Source organism: Fistularia commersonii, chromosome 2 (assembly GCF_037954325.1).
Source record: "Fistularia commersonii isolate RoL2024-O1a breed Wild chromosome 2, RoL_Fcom_v1.0, whole genome shotgun sequence".
NCBI classification, from domain to species: Eukaryota; Metazoa; Chordata; class Actinopteri; order Syngnathiformes; family Fistulariidae; genus Fistularia; species Fistularia commersonii.
The window spans coordinates 19,932,041-19,955,464 of record NC_141285.1 but is presented as its reverse complement, the minus strand read 5'-3'; the positions used below and the strand labels follow the sequence as shown (position 1 = coordinate 19,955,464).

Here is a 23,424-nt window from a genome sequence, read left to right as displayed (position 1 = left end):
AATGCTCGGTTTTATTTATGTCTGGCAGATTCATGATGGAGTCGCCCATTTTAGCTTGATTTTCACAGCTCGCTGACAAGGAGGCCCATTATCACAACATTAAAATCTTGATTTTACATACATTTTTGATATAAGTACAGTATATAAGTTGATATGGCGCCCTAGGTGAGAATTTTTATGGTGACCCCGTCCATCGGCAATATACATATGCGTACGAAAGAAATAGGTTAGCATCTTTTTTACCATTGTCTTTAATCTAATAAGATGCCATCTAATATGTATTGTTAACAAATGACAAATGCAAAAATTCCCTTACCCCAATACTAAATTAACTTAATAATCACAGGTGATGATCAAATTAAATCCATTTAATTTCAATATTTAAAAATGTAGCTTAAAGCAGTCGATATGCCCTTACTGTCGTCATAATATTGTCAGCAGCAACCCAATGTGGTGCTTCTCAGCGAGATTTTAAATGGCGACTGCCTCAATCGGTGATTAACCAACGCTACCTTCTAAATAAAATTGAATAGCTTGCTCCTTGCCTAATCCCTGATTTCAAAAACAGAAATCCTGTAAATAGCTGGATAAATAAAAATAATCGTAATAAATTGTAATTCACCCCTCCCCCTCTTATATTGAGGCCACCACACCCTTAGCACCTTAGCATTTGGCTACATTGCCAAATGGCCAAGCCAGCTCTGGTTTCTTTGATTGAAACTCTTGCTGTTTTCTTTCAGGGCGCTGATGCAATCAGCCCCAGAGTCGATCCAGACATCTTTGCATTCATTCTTTGAGGCGGCTGCAACCGACCTGGAGGTGACGGTAGAACACCTCTCGGTGACCTTGGTCTCCTTGCCTCAAAGTAGGGGGCAACAAGCCCGAGGCGTTGCCAAGGTTCTCGGATACACAACGACCATCCTCCTCCCGACCCTGACTTCCCTTTTCCAGCATCTAGGCAATCAAAACGATGGCGTGCACCTGCTGGGTAAGAATCAGTAAAAATTCAGGACACATGGTTTGGTTTTGCACATTTACAAGCAACTTCTAGATGTATTCCCAAACACATTGATGGAAATCACAGAATGCAAACAGTTGTAGAACTACTCCTCTCTGGAGGGGGCTTTTAAAAATTCATGGAGATAAATGAGGTGCTAAATGCCGAATTTAGTCAGAGTGACTGTACTTCAACAAATAAGTACCACAAAACACTGATTAAATATGAATAAGATGCTGAATTTTATTTCTGCCAATAGTTGTACAGATTCTCAGCTCTTGCATCCCTTTCTGTAGTATCTTGTGATGACAATCCAAGTGGCACATTTGGTGCTGTAGTCTTTTTCCTTTCCCTCCATATGCCAAGCAGAATGAACAGCTGCTCTCTCTTTACCCCTGGAGTTTCTCAGGGACCGGCTACCGTCAGTTCGTACCTTTCAGATCTTTGAAATCAGCCCTCATTAAGAATTTCAGTCATGGTTGCAGAGCAGCGGGGGCATATTGTATCTCTAACTTGGATCACGTCCTTCTGCGAATATTGCATTTTGATATTTAGCTGTGTAGCCGCTACAACTTTGATTGTGAGATAGCAGACATTCCTCGTCAGTGTCCTTGCTCATCTTGAAAAGTACCATCACAAGGATCTTTGCCTCTGGTGTGACCATGTATGTTTTTCAGTGGGCGGTGTCCAGTTGTGCTGTTACAGGATCCTCAACAGCCTCTACTCTCTTGGCACCACCAGCAGCATCTACATGGAGGGGTACGCCATATTTTTTTTCCATGTTGGCAATGAGATTTCATACATGTGTCTCATACTAGTTTTAGAAATTAAGAGTAAATTTTGCTTTTTTTTCTCATCATGCAGAGAAATTGAGATATCTTATGTATTTGTTTGAACAAGGACAAAACAACACCAGGGAAACAACTTTCCTGTTTGTAAAAGAAAATTCATAAAAGATGATTTACCACCCCGAGGAAAGCTATTAAGCCGACTTGGATTAGCGAGCGATGTTGCAAGCTGTGAAGCTCCTTATCAGCCACTTTAAAAGAATAATAATTATTGCTGTTTTTCAAATGTTATGGAAATGGTGGTTGACGTATACTACAGATGCACAAGTGTTTAATATTGGATAGAAATATGAAGTCTATACTGTGAAGACAGATGGATTGAAATCATAAATCGGACATGGTCAAAGCTGTGTGATCTAACTCTTGGGCAAAATTATCCAAACTAAATTGGTTGTTTATTATAGTTTATTTGATACATATTCATCATGACTTCTTGTTCTGGAAAGGAGAGGAATGAAGGTTAGTTGCAGCACGACAGTCCATCAGAGGGACAGCACATGTTAGATATTTTGGAGATACTGTAAGACCAGACTGAAATGATTTGGCCATGTATAGATGAGGGAGTGTGGATATATTGATGGAAGGATGCGGAGGTTGGAACTGTCTAGACCTCCTGCCTGGAGAGGTGGGCAAACTACGGCTCGAGGGCCACTTCTGGCCCGTTGGTCTTTTGAATCGGGGCTGCCAAAGATTGGTACAGAATCCATACTTGATGTGAATGATTTAATGATTGAATCAATTAATGTGGGAGCTCAAACAGGAGATTATTTCATTTTTGGAGCTACTTGAGAATATTTGAGAATTTTCCTGAGCTGAATGACACTGATCGGCTGACACTGTGATTTAGCCTTTACTGTGGACATACTGACACGCAAGTGAAGCTACAAGGGAAAAACTGGCTTGGGCATGAAATGCAAGCAAACGTCAGAGCCTTCAAAATCAAGCTGGTTTTATTTTCAAAGCAACTGTCAGAAAATGTTCAGACAAATGTCAGACGAGTCTGATATGTACTGTTAACAATTGTTTTTTTTTTATATGTATCTTATCTTGTGCTGACCTGGCCCGCCTGTCAAATTTTAAAAGTCAATGCGGCCCCCGAGCCAAAAAGTTTGCCCACCCCTGGTCTAGAGGAAGAACAAGGAGAAGATTTAAAGATGGAGTAAAAGCGGACATGAAGTCAGTTGGTTGGAGGATCCCTGAAGTAGGTGGAGCAGCTGGAAGAAAAAGGAGAAGCCTACCTGTCAGGACAGCAAAATAAAAATGTATAGGGGCACAAGTTTCCTGACTGTAGATATGACAATAAAGAGTTTGAATCTTGAATTTGTGACTATGTGCTCCAATTCAGACAGAGACAGGCGGCAGGGGCTTGTCTTGCAGCTCTGACTGGTGCTTTCCCCGCCTGTTTTCTGGAACCAGCGTTCAACCAGTACAACCCTTGCTCCGTCTACAACACGATGGACGCTGCTGAGAGAGACGGTAATGAACAAAACAATGATAATGTAATGTAATGGAAATTTCTTCCTTTTGGAGGCTTCTTTAAGAAAGTCGGTGAATGACAAAGAATGGTCAGATTGGTCTCAAGATATTTATTTGAGGCCCCAAAGGTACAAGTCTCACAGAGTACAGAGTAGTCTGCAGGCGAGTACAAAGAACACACGGCGAGAGTAGGTTTTTATGCATAAAGAGGAAGCGCAATCTTGAAGAACAGTCAGGGGATGTCAGGTCATGGTGGTCCCAGGGTATGAATGTGCCATTTTGGAGGTCGACGTCCTGCCAGTTGGGAGGTTAGCTTGTGTGATTACTTGACTTAACACATTAGATAGATAAGGATATATTGTATAGAAGACAGATTATGTGTCTGAATGGTCATCTTGTTCATCAAGGCCAAGTACATGCTACGATTTTGACTTATCGGTCCCCCCGTCTGAGTTTCACATGCTCAGTACTTTTCCTGAGAACACCATAAACATTGGGTCAGATAATAAGCAGTTTCACACAGACGCATAATTTCCCCCAGACTATTTTTTCCATTACAGTTACTATATATTTATTAAACACGACTAATTAACAATTCACTGTTTCCCCACGTTTTCCCTTTTCTAGAGTTGGGGATGCCCGATCGGGCTGAAGACATGTGCCCTCTTTTGCCTTCTCTGGAACAGGCTTTAAGAGAAGTTGAGGAGCTGGCCAATGCCGGTGCTGCGGCGCACCAGCCCAACTACATCCACGTGACGGAGGTCACGTTGCCGATGCTGTGCAGTTACATGTCTCACTGGTGGCGTTGGGGTCCCAATGGGGAAAAAGACAGACTGAACTGCACTGCTGTTAATGCTCAGCATGTCAGTAACCTGCTTGGTCACATCATGTGTATCCTCCGCAATCACATAGGGGCCAACCATGGTGACTGGATGAAACCTTTGGCAGGTATTTTAGTCGCATAAAAATATTTTATTCCATTCATGCCGCCGATCTCAAAAATTAACGACGGTTTCAGTTTTTTGTCAGCCAATTATACGCAAAGCTGAAGCGGTGCTGTTAAAGAGCCACTTCCTGCCGATGATGGAGAAGTTAAGGAAGAGGGCAGAGTATGTTCTGCTTGAGGAGGAGAAGATGAAAGCGGAGGGTTACGACACATCCGAGGCTGAGCTGCAGATACAGGAGAAGTTCGGCGTGCTGGTGCGAGACCTCTACGCTTTCTATCCACTCCTCATTCCATTTGTGGATTGCAATCGGTAAGAGACCAAAGCCCAGATGGTTAAGTGGGCAAGATTTATTTCATTTCCATTTTCAAAAATAAACTGAACCACATCACAAATATTGCTATCTCTTATTTATGTCATATTGACTTCACCTGACCAGAAGGATGTATCATCTGGTTCACCGGCAGCTATTTGCTCATCTGATTTGCTATCATTGCTTTTTGAAATGGTAGACTGTGATTGATCTTGTTCTCAAGGCCTAATTTTTTAAAAATGTATCTTTTTTTTTTTTTCCAATATGGAGGTATATCATTCGGCGGTTATTCTACTTTTTGATTCAGGTTATTGTTGAGATCCACAGCTGTGAAGTCTATAATGATAATGTATTTTGGTCTATCTGTGTCAGAGCCACCTGGCAGACAGAGTTGAACCCTGCGGCTGAGCAGCTGTTCAGCATGGTGGCAGAGGTCTTTATATTCTGGGCCAAATCTCATGTGAGCAGGACACACAATATTGTTTTCTCTTGTCAGTAATATTAAAGTGAATATCACATCCTGTAAACCCTGTTATACTTGGAGCCAGCCATGTTGCTTGTCCGTTTGTCACAACAGAATTTCAAATGGGAAGAACAGAACTACGTTGTCCAAAATGAGATCAACAACTTGGCTTTCTTGGTCAACAGTACCCAAATGTCCGAGGTCAGTCATCTACAAATGACCGAAAAATAAGTTAAGCAATTGTGAAAAGAAGTAGCTTAATGCTTTAAAATTCTCAGTTGGTGTCCGAGAGGAGGTTGAAGAAGAAGGGTGATCGTTATTCCACACACACCTCTCTCATCGTGGCCTCGGTGAAGAGACTGCTCCCCTTGGGACTCCGGTTTTGTTTTCCATGTGACCAGAACCTCATCATGTTGGCCAAGCACGGCTTTGCCCAGGTTTGTCAGAAGTACGGACTGTACCTTCAGTAACGGTCAAATTCAAACTCTATCTCTTCATTGCTATATTAAGAAATTAAGTAATACAGTGGTCCCTTAAGATATGAATGTAATTTGTTCCAGAAGTGGGTTCTTATGTTGATTTTTTTTCATACCTTAAATTAATTTCCCAATTGAAAATAACAGAAAACAAATTAATTTGTTTCAATGCCCACAAATAACATCACAAAATAAGGATATTTTAAAAAAAAAATTGAAAAAGAAGGATATTTATAATGTAAGGGAGATCAAAAAGAAAATCACGGTTATTATAAACTTAGTGAACTCATTGTAAAGTGTTGAGATAGATATGAAATAATGCCACACAAGATTTAGGAACACAACACGAGATATGTCAACTTTTTTTTTTTTGAACATTTATTAGAACAGGTTCCTTAACAGAGTCACACACATTCTTACAAAACCTCATAACAAGATACACATTATACAATATTCTTTATAGGTCACTTATTTCCTCACTAGCAAGCGAAAAATAAAATAAAACGAAAAAAAAAAACGAAAAAAAAAGAAAGAAAAAAAAAACCACCAAAACAAAAAAACAAAACAAAAGAAAAAAAAAACCATCTAACTCAGTCAAATAGAGATAATATCTTCAACTCTCCAAATATTTTTTAATGGGTGCCCATTTGTCAAGATATAGGTCTGTCTGAAGTCGTAAGTTTGCTGTTATGCGTTCCATGCAGTTTACATCCTTAAGCCTCTGACGCCACTGGTCCAGGATAGGTGGGTGGGGTTTGAGATATGTCTACTTTAAGAACTACTCGCATGAAGTGGCTGTGGAATACTGGAAGCTGTAAGGCGTTCTTCAAGGTGAGAGCAGTGAGCGGCGTATTCGAGTTGTGGGAGCCCACTCGGCGCTAACCACGCGAATTTCAAATTTTGATTTTCTCGCTCTTGTATTTGTATCATGATATATTTCAGATTTTTTAGGAGAAAATTTGCTTGAATTACACTTCCTAACTTAAAAAAATCATATATAAATGTTTGAAATAATACCAATGGTAGTAGGTATTGAGACTCTCTCTCAGCACTGATATGTTCTCAAAATCCTTCAGCATTTTCTCAGGTAAACCCATTCGCATCTGGCAGAACCCTTGAAGTGAGGCCCTGGGTTACAGGATTTATTGAGAAATAATTACGAGCTGTGGTTTGCCCGACAATGTGACAAAAATACAAAATTCAGAACTGCCAATTTCTAAAAAGTGTTGCTCTAATGGATCTTGCCTGGTTTAAAAGTGAGCTCTCGAGAAATAATTTACTGCTTGCTGTTGCTGGCCTGAAACATTAAAAGAAAAGCTCAAAACATCAGCTGTTGTATATGTTAATATATCTACAAACAGTCAACAATACCTCAGAAGATGATATAGTTAGTTGCTATTAGAAGGAAAAAAACAAACTTCTGTATCTTACTTACTTGCTTGGAATCCACACAGGTCAATGTCAAGTCTAATTCTGTTGAAAGCCGAAAGTAAGATATTCGGCAACGTATACAATGTGTTACATGTATAGTGTGTGTTTTGGTGGGAGCGTATGATGCTCCTGAGAATACTTCCCTGGAATCCCTGATTCGACTTTTCCACTCATTAAATACCCAACCTTAAATGGTCTCGCCTGGTGCAGTTCCTTCCACATGACTGATTTCTAGGCAGAAGAACCTCTTCATCCTCTCATGTGGGACTGAGGCCTGATTGTGATGATTCACTTTCACCTCTTGACATATAGAAGACTTATTAGGAGAGTGGCTGTACTGGGGCTGGTGAGTGCCAGTATTTATCTTTATCACTGGACAATGATGTGCAACATGTCAATGCTCTTCCTGTCTTCAAATAACAGGCACCGCAGAAATGATATTGTTAAACCTAAAAGTAACATCATCCTTTATCACACCTATGATGTGCTCCAAACAAGAAGTTATTCAACCATAGCTACTTCTTCTTCTTCTTCTCCTTTCGGCTTTTCCCTTCAGAGGTCGCCACAGCGAATTAACCTTCTTCATAACCCTATTCTCTGTATCCTCCTCTCTTACACCAGCTACCTTCATATCCTCTTTCACTATGTCCATAAATCTTCTCTTTGGTCTTCCTCGAGACTTCCTGCCTGGCAGCTTCAGTTCCAGCATCTGTCTACCAATACATTCACTATTGCTCCTCTATACACGACCAAACCGTTTAAGTCTGGCTTCTCTGACCTTCTCTAGACTCATTCCTGATCCTATCCATCCTGGTCACTCCCAAAGAGAACCTTAGTATCTTTAGCTCTGTGACCTCTCGCTCTGCCTCCTGTCTTTTTGTCATTGGAACTGTTTCTAGGCCATACAGCATCTCTGGTCTCACCACAGTCTTGTACAACTTTCCTTTCATAATACCCCTGACACTTTTCTCCACCCATTCCAACCTGCTTGAACCTGTCTCTTCACATCCTTTCCACACACTCTGTTGCTCTGGACTGTTGACCCCAAGTACCTGAAATCCTCCAACTTCTTGATCTCCACTTCCTGTGGCCTCACCGTTCCACCCCGCTTCCTCTCATTCACACATATATACTCTATCTTGCTGCGACCTTCATTCCTCTCCTTTCCAGCGCATACCTGCACCTCTGTAGATTTTCCTCAACCTACTGTCTGCTCTCACTACAGATCACAATGTCATCTGCAAACATCATGGTCCATGGAGATTCCTGTCTAACCTCATCTGTCAGCCTGTCCACCACCACTGCAAACAAGAAGGGGCTCAGAGCTGATCCCTGATGGTGTCCCACCTCCACCTTGAACTTCTCTGTTACTCCTACAGCACACTGCACAGCTGTCTCACAGCTAGCATACATGTCCTGCACCAGTCTTACATACTTTTCTGGCACTCCAGATTTCCTCATACAATACCAGAGTTCCCCTCAAGGCACCCTGTCATATGCTTTTCCCAGGCCTACAAAAACACAGTGCAGCTCCCACTTGCCTTCTCTGTACTTCTCTATTCGCATTCTCAAAGCAAATACTGCATGCACTTGTATGGCTCATCAACTTTGTCCCTCTATAGTTGCCACAATTCTGCACATCCCCCTTATTCTTAAAAATGGGCACCATCTAACTTCGTCTCCATTCCTCAGGCATCGCCACACTCCCTAAAATCCTGTTGAATAATCTAGTCAGAACCTCTACTGCATCCTCTTCTAGACACTTCCATACCTCCACAGGTATATCATCAGGACCAACTGCCTTTCCACTCTGCATCCTCTTCAGTGCATTCCTCACTTCACTTTTATGAATCTTTGCTACTTTGTGGTCTACAATCGTCACCTCTTCTACCCTTTCTTCTCTTTCATTTTCCACATTCATCAGCTCTTCAAAATACTCTTTCCATCTTCCCATTACTCTTCTAGCATCTGTCAATACATTTCCCTCTCAATCCTTAATCACCCGCACCTGTTATACATCCTTTCCATCTTTATCTCTCTGTTTTGCCAAACTGTATATATCATTCTCTCCCTCCTTACTGTCCAACGGAACATACAAGTCATCGTACGCACTTTGTTTTGCCTTTGCTACCTCTATCTTTACCTTACGTTGTATCTCACTGTTTTCCTGTCTGTTCTCTTCCGTCCTCTCAGTGTCCCATTTCTTCTTTGCTAACCGCTTTCTCTGTATAAACTCCTGCACTTCCTCATTCCACCACCAAGTCTCCTTATCTACTTTCATTCCAGATGACACACCAAGTACTCAATATTCAAAGTCCCTACTCTCAGTCCCACACTCTTGCCTTTCCTCTTCTTCTCTCCCTGCTTCCGGATACACCTTTCTCCTTTTCTTCTTTGACCTACAATAGCCCAGTTTCCATTGGTTCCCTGTAGGTCATCGGTACCAATGGTGGTTTTTGTTAACCCGGGCCTTGACCGATCCAGTTTGATCTGGTTATTATGACTGTTTCGCATGTTTGGTTTTGGCAAAAGTCTGGATGTCCTTCCTGACGCAACCCTCTGGTTTTATCCGAGCTTTGGACTGGCTCAGGGAGACATCGACCCGTGCCTCCCTGAGGCTGCATTTTGTGAACCATAGCTGAATAATAATATTTGTCGGGTAGCCATTGCAAGCACAAAAGCGCGTGAGTGTACGGTCTTTTTTTATTTAATTAAAATTTTTCATTTACACTTCAGAAAAACACAGAAGATGAGATTCGGGACCGTGTGGCCAATTACTTGTTACATCTTCAAGGTCAGGTAATGCTAACAATTATATATATATATATATGTGTGTGTGTGTGTTTGTGCATATGCATATGTAAATGTATATGTATACGTATATGTATATGTACATGTATACATATATTATATGTATATGTGTGTGTATATGTATATATATAATATATATAAAAAATGTAAATTTTTGTCATTTCCAGATTTTGCTGTATATCAATGCATACATCTGTTTTTATTTTGTATAAAAACAGAAATATTCTATATTTATTTATGATATCTCCAAAGGGTGCATTGGTGACACAGGTTACCTCAAAATTCTCATTAAAAAAGGAGACAAATATTATATTTGCTTTCAAACACTCGGGTTAGTCCTCTGTTGCATTTGCTTTTCAACTGATTCAGTTGGATCTTTTATTGGAGTTGACAAAAAGAAACACTCTGATTGAATTTTCACGTTAGCAATCGTCTCAACTCTGTGCTGCACAACACAGACAGAGAAACAGAGGCGAGACAGCGTGTCTGTATATACAGGAGCAAAGAGCACAAAATGAAACTGTGGCAAATAATAATGCAGTTCGCTGATGCTTGGACTCAGCGAGTTGCATCAGTTCACGGGCAGAAACCCTGCTGTTTCTGCTCTGTAAGCACATATGTTGCAAGGGACAACGACACAATGATGTAATTCAAATCTGTAAAGTGTACTCGGATGATGTGTCAGGGATTACGGGCCAGTGCTCAGCCGATCCCAAACAAGCATCTTTGAGGCGTTTTGATTACATCGTCAATGTGTCGTTGAATCACAAATGTGCTTATTGGGAGGAAAACCTCAGTTGAGGGCAACACATAGGTTAAATACCACCGATCTTGTCAGAAATTCGATGTCTTTAGAAATTTGTATTTATTTTGTGTGATGAGGAGGACGTATTTGGGCTGCTATAGAGAAAATGCTAAAAAACAAATTATCTTGTCCTTATCTACTTTTGTATTGAACATGCAATAATGCTAAATAAATAAAGCAGCTCTGCATTTTTAATGGACCCCCTTCAAATTGTCTGACACTGCTTGCAGCATGTTTGGAGCACCAACTCAGAATTTAAATCATGGTTCCAGGTTTTTGCAGCATCTTCAGGCTTGGTAGCAATAACAATGACTTCATATATATATATGTATATGTATATACATATATATAGATATATAGATATATAGATATAGATATAAACAGGACTATCTCAGAAAATTAAAATATTGTGATAAAGTTCTTTGTCTTCTGTAATGCAATTACAAAAACATAAAAGTCATACATTCTGGATTCAGCCAGAATGAGCCTTTTATTATTAAGCCTTTTATTATTGTAATATTGCTGATTATGGCTTACATCTTAAGAAAACTCAAAAATCCTATCTCAATTAGAATATCATGAAAAAGAACTTTATCATAATATTCTACTTTTCAGAGACAGTCCTGTGTATATATATATATATATATATATATATATATATATGTGTATAATTATCTTTGCAACAAATCATGATACATTACATTGAAGAATGATATAAAAACCTATAAAATCAGCTTGTCAATAAAAAATTAAATATGGCATACCAAAGATACGGTGAGAATATAATATTCATAGAATATTCAGCCTGTCCATGTTCATTTATTTGTTAGTAAAGGACAAAATATACATATTAACACATAAGACAGTTTTTATTCACAGATCTTGGCCCAACACTGTCCCAGTCTTATCTTCTCAGTATAAGAAAAGGCTGGTCATTCCTTGTCTCTTCTCTTGACGCATCTATGTGCTTCTGGCAGGACGATCAGTCTCCGCTTCGGTCCGTGACGGATGAGGAGAAAACCGTCAGCAAAATTGTGGAGATCGGCCGAGTCCTTTATCACTTGGATCAGGTGAGCTTTAAAAATGCCATGATATTTTTGACTTTCATTCAGCAACATGTTTTATTTGATTTAACTATTTCTAATCGGGGGCCTTTCTGTGTGGAGTTTGCGGGTTTTCCTCGTGTCTGCGTGGGTTTCTCTCGGGTTCTCCGATTTCCTCCCATGGTCCAAAAACATGCAGGAGGGTCATTGGAGACTCTAAATTGCTCTTCTTAATGGGAACTTGCTGCAATTAGAACACTCCTCTTTATGATATTTTATTTAATATAGTCATATTGCAAAACCCCATTCTTTTCAATTGTCGGCTAATGACATTAGAAACATGGTCTTATTACATTTTGTTTCGAGCATCTAATATTCAAAGTTATATCTCTAGAAGCATGTTATAGCATTATATATGCAGGATAAAACACATAGAACAGATACTCTGAAATACCGGGTCCCCCCAAATCCCTTTTTCTCATTACCGGATAGCGTGTTTTAAATTTTTTTGTCGGATTCAGGTGGAACACCCACAACGAAATAAGAAACCCGGTTGGTGCAAAGTCCTGTCCAAGCAGAGGAAACAAGCCGTTGTGGCCTGCCTCAGGATGGCTCCCCTGTATAACCTACCCAGGTACAAAACTTATATCTATAATAATTATGCTCCAACTGCTTGCTAGTCAAATGCATAGAATATCGGTTTTGTAATGGAAATATTCATCTGGCGCTTTTTCATATTTACTGTATTCAGCTTGGACGGTGAATAGCAGTGGTATCATGCATTTCAAGCTGAGCAGCAAAGCTTCAGCAGAAGGATGAAAAGAAATGAGGAATAATAACTAGATTTATTTCAAAGTGGTGGTTAACTGGCTTCAGAGAGTTTGCTGACAAACTGACAGCAGTTAATGTGAAAGGAATGGAAATGGTAAAACGTACATAGACAGGTGAAATTAAGAGAATTTTCTTTCGGATGTGTCATTAGACACCATTAAGAGGCATCTATCATCTTGCCATAATAGAATCCTTAACTTTGTATTGACAGCCTTCACGGAACCTCTTTTTCAGTTTACATTTCGCATATTTATCTGCGAAATTTTTGTCATGCAAATGAGATAAATGCCAGTCTTTTGTTGGCTCTCCGACCGCAGGCACAAAGCTGTCAACCTGTTCCTCCAAGGCTACAATAAAACCTGGATATCAGTGGCGGACCACGGTTTTGAAGAGAAGCTTGTGGAGGATTTGGCTGTGAGTTCCCATTTGTCAGACGCATTCAAAATATCAGTGTTGCCTCACAAACCTGATTTTCAACCCTAGAATATACAGAGCCTATCATAAATATTAACCTTCTTGGATGTTTTACCCTTTTAGTGCTTTCATAAATCAATCATGGTCAATAAAATTTTGCTGTTTTAACACAAAAATTTCTACACAATAATGTCAATGAAATAAAAATATATAAAGAAATATAATTGTTTGCATAATTAATCACCCTCTTTTTAAGTTAATGGTCTAATTCGATAGAGGGTAAAAAAAAGGGTAAAACCTCCAAGTGGGTGAATACTTGATAGGCACTGTATGTGATATATTGTATCAATATTCACCAAGTGGAGAAGACTGGACTTCTGATAACCTATTGATCAAGCCTTAAAATATTTTTTTTTTGTTTTGAAAACTTTACCTCGCAATAGATTAAATGAATGTGATTCAAAATGAAAAGTTTTCTCCTCTGGTGAAATCCATCCGCAGTACGTGCAGGTTCATAGTTCACAGTGTTTATTGTCTTTTTTGTTCTTGAAGTACTGTCAATAGACATACTCGGGCTGGAAACATCCATAAATAAGGACGGTAGTGAGGAATATAAGGAAAAACTCAAGGACTTCTCCGGAGTCAAAAGTGTATGTGCTGCTGCTGTAGTCTTGCCAGCAACACACGGCTCACCCGCTACATACCTTTTTTTTTTTTTTTTGCATCTGAGATCATGATGGTACTCTTTGGCTTATTTTAACAGCAATAGAGCCGACCCACATCAGATACTTATGGATATCAAGTGCAATTTATCAGAGGCTCTACAGTGTCTACCGCCGTGTCACCGGTGGACCCCGTTGACCTCCTTTGTCTTTGAGATTAAGATTAGGTTGTTCTAGCAGCACTGCTCCAGGACGGCCGTCGCATTATCTTCTTGAAATGGTCTCATCTTCGGGTCATCCTCTGCCTCCCAGAAGGTTCTGAAGCATGTGTGGTTGGATGAAAAGCACATACGGGAGTGGGGTCGGTGAAAATTTCCCAATCTGACGTGAAGTGCCCAGCCATAGTCTGCAAACAGCATTATTTCATCGGCCCCTACCTTTCAATGGGAAAATACTGCTGATAGACTGTGGGGAAATGATGTCCACTGTTGGATCTGTTAAGGCTGGAATTGCATCGGGCAGAGAACTGAGAGTACATAAGGCAGATGAGGGATTTATCCAGCGTCTCCGAACTTCATTCTTGAAGTCATGAGGGACGAGCCTGTTATGAGAGATATCAAGGTCATATCTTATCATACAGAAGACAGGATTAAAATTAATTAGATGTGATCATTTTATTGGTTTTAATTAGCAAAGGTGTAATGTGTACATGTATCACATTGTTGGGGAAAACCTACGCGTAACGTCCCGGTTGCAATGACAGATGAGCGAGGGGTTGGAGCTGTGCCGAGGCAACGCACTAAAAGAAGAGGATGAGAGAGAAGGTGCCAAACCAATTGATCCCCTCCTGCAACTCATCGCGCTCTTCAGCCAGAGCGCACAGACAGAAAGGCGGTGAGTTCATTATCAAAGGGTGCATCCGTTAAAAAGCTTTTGCCTTTGTCGTCCAACTCCTGAAATCCGTTCTATGCCTACATAGATAAGATACAGATTTTAATTTTAATTCAACAGAGACGTGGTGATATTATGACTAATGTGATACATTATCGTGCCACCTGCAGAGGTCTGGCACAGAGGTTATCTATGAGAAAGTTGCTGGTTAGACTCCGATAGGAGGTTTTTCTGTGTGGAATTTGCATGTTCACCCCCTATTGGTTTTCTTACGGGCTTTCCACTGTCCTAAAATAAATGGAGACACAGACATGAATGAGTGTGAATGGTCGTGTGCGGTCCTGCGGTTGACCCCTGCTTCTTGCCCAATGGAGGCAAATCCAGGATAACTGGTATTAATAATGAACAATATTACAAATATCTCATCCAAATCTTTTTTTTTTTTTCCTATTTAGTCCCCTTCCCAAACTCTCTATCAAACATTCTTAAATATCTATCCTCTGAGGACTCCCGCAGTGTTTGTTTGTGTTTATGTGCAACACGGTCCATTGATTCCAATGAAAAAAATGCTGTCACATAAATAGTGTTCTTGCAGATACTGTTTAATGAAAGCACTTCACACACTCCCTCCAGGGGGAGCGGAGCCATCAGACTGTCAGTGTATAGACGTTAAGGTTGGTGGCGCTCTAATGTGGGAAGACGTCCATCATATGAACGTGCTGGATGAAAGTCGTCAATCCCTGTTGGAAGATTTTTCTGTTAAATTGTTCTGCTGCACTGCAGATCCCCCAGCCTTTATTAAAAATGGAAGAATAAGGGACAAAAGCCTTTTTTAATTGATTTTTTTCAGAATATAATAACCTTGATCCTTGGATTATCTCTTGTTTGTTTCAGCGTTACGTGCAGAGTGTTGCACCTGCAAATGCTTTTTTTTTTGTATCCATATGCTCATATTTATCTTACCTGTTTGCCTTTTCACAGTGATCTTGGAAATGACTGCCTCTATGAGTCCTATGTTGACATAATGGCCAAGGTACAGCATTGTCCTCAATGGAGCCTCTGGTGTGAAATAAATGTGTGAAATATAAACACTAAGTACAAAGTGCTAAATGTTAGTATGCAAAAGTCACACATCTTTAAAAGTCATAGCAGTATATAAATATAAATACGTATTTATATGAGTATGTGTTGGTCTCTCGACATATATATATATATACAGGACTGACTCAGAAAATTTGAATATTGTGATAAAGTTCTTTATCTTCTGTAATGCAATAACAAAAAGAAAAATGTCATACCGGATTCATTACAAATCAACTGAAATATTGCAATCCTTTTATTGTTTTAATATTGCTGATTATTGCTTACATCCCAAGAAAACTTAAATATCCTATCTCAAAATATTAGAATATCATGAAAAAGTTTTTTTTTTTTTTTAAATTGCATAACAGAATATTAAGAACTTTATCACAATATTCTAATTTTCTGAGACAGCCCTGTATATATTCACTCCTTAATGCACTGCAACGTATTTGTTTTGTACCAATTTTGTATGATTTTTTTGTATCATTAGCCATTTTTTGGCTTTAAAATCAAAGTTTGACTGCATTACATGTTTTATAATTGCAATGTTTATATTTTTTAAATATTTGTCAAGCACGGTATCCATGGAACAAGTCCGTTAAGGGTATATTCTTATGTTTCTATCATATTTTTTTTTTTTTTATCAATATCCTCTTGACTACCAGAGTTGCCACAGAGAGGAGGAAGACGGTGATCAACAGGAGGTGGAAAGCTTTGAGGTAACTCCGACAGGTTCCTGTTTTTCTTCCTCCCACTTTCTTTCTAAAGTCTTAATGTTATTTTAGATAGAATTAACGATAACCTCGAACAATAAAGTTTGAATATATCAGCTGGACATATTATGTCTTTTTTTTGTGGCCTAGGAAAAGGAGATGGACAAACAGAAGCTGCTGTACCAGCAAGCCCGGCTGCACCATCGTGGAGCTTCTGAGATGGTCCTGCAAACCATCAGCGCTAGTAAAGGTCAGCAAGGTCTTGATTTAGAGATTTTTGGGCGACTGGAGTCTTTTCTGTGTGGGGTCTCTATGTTCTCCCCGGGTTTCCTCCCACAATCCAAAAATATGCAGTAGGTTTAATGGAAACTTAAATTGCCCAGGTGTGTAAATGAGTGAGTGAATGGTTTTTAGTCTCTATATGTAGGGGAATAAAACTGTAATGTTTTTTTTTTCAAAGGCTAATCATCAAGATTACATTATTGGTTGTCATTGCATTTATGGATATGCTGCAGGATATTTTTTTTTTCATGTACTGTAGCAAAATTGGAGTGCATATCAGGGAACAGTAACCTTCATATTTAATGTCTGCACTTGCCACGTTTTAAGAGCTTGAGTAATTTGCTGTTAAAAGATTGTATTTTCCTGAGTGATTTCTTTGTGTCACATTTGCTTAAAAATGTCATGAACCTAAAAGCTTGTCTAAAACATGACAATTCTGCTCAGTTGGCAGATGATGCCCACCCCAACAGTTGTCTGAAAGCCTCTTCCTGACAGTACACGTTACTAACATGACAACTATCTGTGAGCATCTTGTCACAAATGGTAAAAAAACTTGCCGGTTAACGAAAGAAATGCCAATGCTGAACACAGTTCCATAAAAAGGCATTTTTAGAAATGCTACCAACTTCTGACAGACAGAATGAATCACTAAAGATACCCCAAAACAGTAATATCAGCCTGCCAACCCGACAAAGTTCAAAAAGAGCATTCAAAAGGAGCTAATAGACGTCTGCATGTATTATGTGTCGAATGGAGTCTGCGTTCTGCGCTCACTGGATGACACTGCTGACATACTTTGAAGAGCCCATTATTTTCCTCAGTGTCTTTTATTCATATCTCGAGTCTGAATAACCTTTAAGCTTACATGGGTAATTCTGTTTGAAATAATAATAAAAATGCCAGTTTTTTCCTCAGTCCCAGTTAATGGGGCAGATTGCTCATTACATTAACTGCAGCCCTCTTTCAAATGCACAGTTTGACCCATGGCAACCGTATGCCGTAATTTCCGGACTATTGAGCGCACCTGAATATAAACCACGCTCACTAAAACTAAAAAGATAAATATATGTTTACATATATAAGCCGCAGGTGTCCACATTGTAATGTAACATCCACAATACGTACCGGAAATGCTTTTTTGTCCGAACAGTGCCTGTAACACGGCTGATTAAAAAGATTGATAATAAATAACACAAGGAAAAGTCCATCCATCCATCCATCCATCCATCCATCCATCCATTTTCTGTCCCCGCTTTGTCCTACTCCCACATCTCACCATCGATTCATCGATGCCAAGCTTAGATGGAGCAGCACTATTTCCCTCTTTGACAGCCACATCGATCGCCGTTAACTTGAAAGATGCGTCATATGAATTTCTTCATGTATTTTCCATGACAAGGGTGTGTGCATGAAGCGTAATTTCACTGGTCCGATGTGACGAGGCTAAATGTTTTAGCTGCATGAAACTTGTTTGCCCAAATAAATCAGTAAGTTAGCGGCATCACTGTTTAAGGCGCAATGTTCAAAGCATGTGAAAAAAGTAGAAAGTAGACGCTTTTTAGCCCTGAAATTACGGTACTGCTTGTATTATTTGTTTGTGAAAACTTCATGTTACCTCAGGAGCAATGGGCTCCATGATAGCCCCTACGCTGAAATTGGGTATTGCCCTTCTCAACGGCGGGAATGCCACCGTACAACAGGTACGTTTTCTTTGACATGTTTTACATTATTGATTTTCGCTGTCTATTTTGAAATCTCCAGGTTCTTCCTCGCTGACCATCAAAGCCAAATAAATCAAAATATTAAGGCTTTCGTTCATTAAAAATAAGTAAATAGATAATAATTAAAAAATGATAAATGAATAAACAAAAGAATAAAAAATCTAAGCTCAAGAAGTCTTGATACTAGTGTGTATGTGTGTGTGTGCATTCATGAATAAGTAAGAAAAATAAATCCATCAACACAAAACAACAGTAATAGAATTTTTTTTTTTAATCAAACAAATAAAAAACTCATCATCCAGCACTGTGGGCAGACGTAATTCTTCAAATTAAGTGATTTGATGTAAAATTGATCAACATTATTCGTGTGAAAATATCCCGTTATGACTGACACAGGAAAACGCCAAAAGTGACCCTCTTTAAACAGTCTCTCAAATCTGGTAAATGATAGTTTGATTACTCTAGAGTTACTTACCTCAGCATTGATCTTCATCATCGACCGGACCGCTGCAAATATATCACCTTGAAATACAGTTTTTCAGATAAGTACATCACAGTGCCTCATCAAACCCTGAAACACTAACAAAGAGGAATTATGAAATAATCATTTGAGTCTGATTAAACCCTCATCACCTTATCATACCTTTTTTTTTTTGTTTTGTTTTATAGAAAATGCTTGATTATTTGAGAGAAAAGCGAGATGTTGGCTTCTTCCAGAGTATGGCCGGTTTCATGAGGTCCTGTAGGTGGGTCAAAGTAGAAAAAACTCCCTGAAAGGTCCTTGTGATCGTAACAAAGACTTGCATTGCATTCTAAATAGATGCTAAGAGGGCAAATGCTTTGCTTTTGAATCTAGTGTACTGGATCTGAACGCATTTGAGAGGCAGAACAAAGCAGAAGGATTAGGCATGGCCATGGATGAGAGCTCAGGTATTGTTTTTCATATGGAAATAAAATAAATCACTCGCTGTGAAACCGTGTCATAACAGCAGTACAAGCACTGAGAACCCTGGACAATTCCCTTTCTCTTCTAAGCCTGAAATGCTCTTATAAGCTGTCTTAATAAATTTATGGTGCTGGTCTTACTAGATATCTGACTCTTCTACTCTGAAAACTCCATTACTTTATTTTTCAATCCCCTGCCCAGGCAAGAAAGTCATGCCTGATGAGGACCTCACATGTGACCTATTCCGTTTCCTGCAGCTTCTCTGTGAAGGACACAACTCAGGTCATATATACCAATTCCATATTGAAATATAATATACAAATGACGGTTTTTTTTTTTTTCTTCACCACATGGTCAAATCTATTAGGAATGTTTATCAACCTTCGGGCTGTAATGGCTGACTAAATGTTGGTGTGCCTTATTAAAAATCCATTTTCCAAGCCATTATTCCCTGAAACAGATGAAATGCATCATATCTCCCTGTTCCAAGCATTTCTCCTCTTCTCAAATTATAGACTTCCAGAATTATCTGAGAACACAAACCGGCAACAACACGACTGTCAACATTATAATCTCCACAGTAGATTACTTACTAAGAGTGCAGGTAAGCCTGAAACTATGTTTTTTTTTTCGTCTGATTATCCAAAATTACAGCTCTTTCTGATCCATCTGCATGGCAGTATTAGCCGTATTGTGATATCACCGTATGCCAAGCTGTGCTTTTTGATTACAGACTAGCTTTTTAACCTACTGCTGATAAACAAGCTCCTCCTGTATTCATTATAGGAGTCAATCAGTGACTTCTACTGGTACTACTCCGGGAAGGATGTAATTGACATACATGGCCAACGCAACTTTTCCAAGGCAATCGAAGTTGCCAAGCAGGTCTTCAACACCCTCACCGAATACATACAGGTCAGTTAATCTGCTATTTCTTCTGAGTTGCCGTCTCTCGGTCCGTGACGAGACGCGTCTTGTTTGGATCCAGGGCCCGTGCACCGGAAATCAGCAGAGTCTGGCTCACAGTCGCTTATGGGATGCTGTGGTCGGATTCCTTCACATTTTCGCCCAAATGCAGATGAAGCTCTCCCAGGTACAGCATATGAATGTATCACCATTAAATGTAATTATTAGCAACTGAAATTCTGGGGAATAAAAGAAGTTTTAACTGTAAAGGATGTCCTAGAAATCTATGTTTTGATCTGGTGATGTTTGTCATGAAGTTTGTGTTGCACTGATTGAATATTGGTAAAATGTTTGCATATAGGACTCAAAGCAAATTGAGCTGCTGAAAAAGCTGATGGATTTACAGAAAGACATGGTTGTGTTTTTGCTTTCCATGCTAGAAGGTAAGTCTTCCACGTTGCCAATTATTGTAAAAAAAAATGTCACAATTCATGAATGCCAAGTAATATTATTGGTGATCTTTATATAACTGCAGGTAATGTAGTAAATGGGACTATCGGAAAGCAGATGGTGGATATGCTGGTGGAATCATCAGGGAATGTTGAGATGATCCTCAAGTTCTTTGATACGTTCCTAAAACTCAAAGACCTCACCTCGTCGGACACCTTTAGAGAGTACGACCCCGATCGCAAGGGTTGCGTTTCAAGGAAGGACTTTCAGAAAGCCATGGAGAGCTCCAAGCGTTTTTCATCAACTGAGACTCATTTCCTCCTCTCCTGCATTGAGACTGACGACAGCGAAATCCTGGATTATGAGGCTTTCGTGGATCGCTTCCATGAGCCGGCCAAAGACATCGGATTCTGCGTTGCTGTTCTCCTCACCAATTTGTCTGAACACATGCCCAATGACTCAAGACTAAGAGCATTCTTGGAACTGGCCAAGTGTGTCTTGTCTTACTTCCAGCCCTATTTGGGATGTATTGAGATCCTCGGCAGTGGGAAGCGTATTGAACGGGTCTACTTTGAAATTAGCGAATCCAGCCGAACACAGTGGGAGAAGCCTCAGGTCAAACAGTCCAAGAGACAGTTCATCTTTGATGTTGTCAATGAGGGTGGAGAGAAAGAGAAAATGGAGATGTTTGTCAATTTCTGTGAGGACACCATCTTTGAGATGCAGCTCGCAGCCAAGATATCAGGGTCTGACTCTGCAGAGCGATACGTTGAAAAAGAGATAGAAGGAGAGAAACCCAATGAGCAACACCCTAACAGACAGGGGATGTTTTTCTTGCTTCAGTGGTGCTTCCTGCTAACGTCTCTTCTTTCTACGAAAAACCTAAGGATGCTCACAAAGATGACTCTGAGGGATATCCTCTCATCGGCTTTTTTCATCCTCAAATTGCTGATCATGGGCGTGGCTTGTCTCGTCAGTGGTACCGTAAGCGGCATCGTTTACGTCCTGTACATAACCTTCGTAGATGGCGGCCTCATTGAGGGAGCGAAGAGGATGAGGATGTCAGATTTGCTTGGTGGCATCCTTGAGCCAACTCTCGATGAGGTTATGGGGGTGCCCGGCGGTGTGAATCGGACGAGAAAGTGCTCTGCCAGTTTCTCCTCTCAGAGAAAATTGAGGGAGATTGTGCATGTGACAGCTGTGACCTCCACCACTGAAGTGGATGTACTGTCCGACATATTCGGCCTGAAAGTGAAAAAAGATGGAGGTTCCTACAGACTTGCAACACAAGACCTCTCAGCCAGCATGACTGAACTGTTCGGTGGAAACACTCAAACAACGTGTGTCAATTTTCCAGAAAAACATCAGGTTTGGTTTTATTTCCATTCACAACAATCCCGATTGTCTTGATTTTCCGCACTGGTACTTTCCTGATTTTTGTCATATTCAATATGCCGAACGCTACCGACAGCAGTCCGAGGTTCACACAACTGCAGATACAGAAAAAGGAGAAGATGAGGAGACACTTGACATGGAGAATCCAAAGTGAGTCTCTTTCTTGAGCATTAAATCATTGTATCATCACAATGTTTCTTTGCTGAGTTACGGAGGAAAACAGTATATAAATATTGTACCAGACTTCCAAGCCCTATCAAAGTATCATTTCAAACTCCGATTTTGTGTTTGGTGACTCATTGTCTGTCACTCTGTGAAATTCGGGGGATATTTTTAAGAGAGGAAAGTGACGAAAATGGGATGGAGAACGCAGATAAAGCCAGGAGAAGCTCTCTTAAGTCTGAGGAACCAAGGAGCCAACATTCTGTTGTCTGGGAAATGATAAGCGTTCACAACAAGAGGCTGCTGGTAAAATACAATTTCTACATCTCTGCATACAAATGCATTTATTGGCAGGAAACTTATTTCTTGCCCCACTATCAATTTCAGAACTACTTCGCAAGGATTTTTTATACCATGCGCTTGCTGACACTATTTGTCACCTTTGCCATCAACTTTATTCTCCTCTTTTACAAGGTCAGTAATTCGACATTTTCATTTATTTGTTATTTATGCTGCTAATCCTGCACTGTTGCAGTAGCGCCGGAGCCTAAACCAGCTGTGATTGGTTGAGATGCGGGGTTAACCCCAGACGGGTTACCAGACAATCACAGGACCACATATAGAGACATACAACGATTTATTGGGCAATTTATGCTCTCCAATGACCCCACAGCAAGTTTTTGGAAAAGTATACAAAGTCCACTCTTTCAGAAAAGTTTCAGAGTTGCTCTATTGACCTCCTTGTGGTACGGCGGTTATGCCACCAAGTTTAACTCCATTATAAAACCCCAAAATTCCAAGTCGCTATTTTCTGCCTACATATCTCACCTATCTTCTGCTGCTCACATCACTGCATCAACTAATTCTGGAAGAATGGCTTGCTATTTCATTGCAGAATAGAGTCGCTAAGATTCCATTACCCGATGTTAACCATATGAGAACAAATAAAAAAAACATACATTTCTTGTCCGATATTTTGTGCATGTGCTTTGACTTTGTATGAGTCACTCTCTCTCTTAGCAGGTGGCGTCCTTGCCGGCATCACAAGACAATATAGGAGTTGTCACATCGGTTTACGGCGAGGAGGCGACTGATGCCGCTGAGGACGAGAAGCCAGGCAGAATTCATTACGTGCTGGAAGAAAGCAGCGGATACATGGAGCTTTCGCTTCACCTTCTGGCGATAGCGCACACAATCATCTCTTTCTGTTGTATTATCGGTTACTACTGCCTAAAGGTACACTCATTCATATTTGCATTGTATTCAGATGTAACCTATATGTATATATCATTTCTCTCTATTTTACAAATCAACGTAAAAAGTCGACAATTTTCTAACTTTAGATAATTAACACAGCTTGT

General features: G+C 39.9%; 1 protein-coding gene across 1 annotated transcript in view; it reads left to right on the top strand.

Annotated features, from left to right (window-relative positions):
• ryr2b (ryanodine receptor 2b (cardiac)) overlaps positions 1-23,424 on the top strand; it is an 81,442-nt gene that overhangs the window by 44,924 nt on the left and 13,094 nt on the right. Inside the window, exons 65-93 of the mRNA XM_086171952.1 lie at positions 741-988; positions 1,675-1,756; positions 3,191-3,321; positions 3,949-4,269; positions 4,340-4,577; positions 4,951-5,038; positions 5,156-5,242; positions 5,320-5,478; positions 9,685-9,747; positions 11,542-11,634; positions 12,129-12,241; positions 12,756-12,852; positions 14,278-14,408; positions 15,387-15,438; positions 16,154-16,207; positions 16,352-16,451; positions 18,104-18,183; positions 18,874-18,950; positions 19,061-19,134; positions 19,352-19,432; positions 19,666-19,754; positions 19,937-20,065; positions 20,139-20,243; positions 20,418-20,499; positions 20,592-21,874; positions 21,978-22,051; positions 22,240-22,369; positions 22,451-22,537; positions 23,087-23,299. Of these exons, the coding sequence (XP_086028078.1) occupies positions 741-988; positions 1,675-1,756; positions 3,191-3,321; positions 3,949-4,269; positions 4,340-4,577; positions 4,951-5,038; positions 5,156-5,242; positions 5,320-5,478; positions 9,685-9,747; positions 11,542-11,634; positions 12,129-12,241; positions 12,756-12,852; positions 14,278-14,408; positions 15,387-15,438; positions 16,154-16,207; positions 16,352-16,451; positions 18,104-18,183; positions 18,874-18,950; positions 19,061-19,134; positions 19,352-19,432; positions 19,666-19,754; positions 19,937-20,065; positions 20,139-20,243; positions 20,418-20,499; positions 20,592-21,874; positions 21,978-22,051; positions 22,240-22,369; positions 22,451-22,537; positions 23,087-23,299 (4,561 nt within the window). The remainder of the gene's footprint in view (positions 1-740; positions 989-1,674; positions 1,757-3,190; positions 3,322-3,948; positions 4,270-4,339; positions 4,578-4,950; positions 5,039-5,155; positions 5,243-5,319; positions 5,479-9,684; positions 9,748-11,541; positions 11,635-12,128; positions 12,242-12,755; positions 12,853-14,277; positions 14,409-15,386; positions 15,439-16,153; positions 16,208-16,351; positions 16,452-18,103; positions 18,184-18,873; positions 18,951-19,060; positions 19,135-19,351; positions 19,433-19,665; positions 19,755-19,936; positions 20,066-20,138; positions 20,244-20,417; positions 20,500-20,591; positions 21,875-21,977; positions 22,052-22,239; positions 22,370-22,450; positions 22,538-23,086; positions 23,300-23,424) is intronic.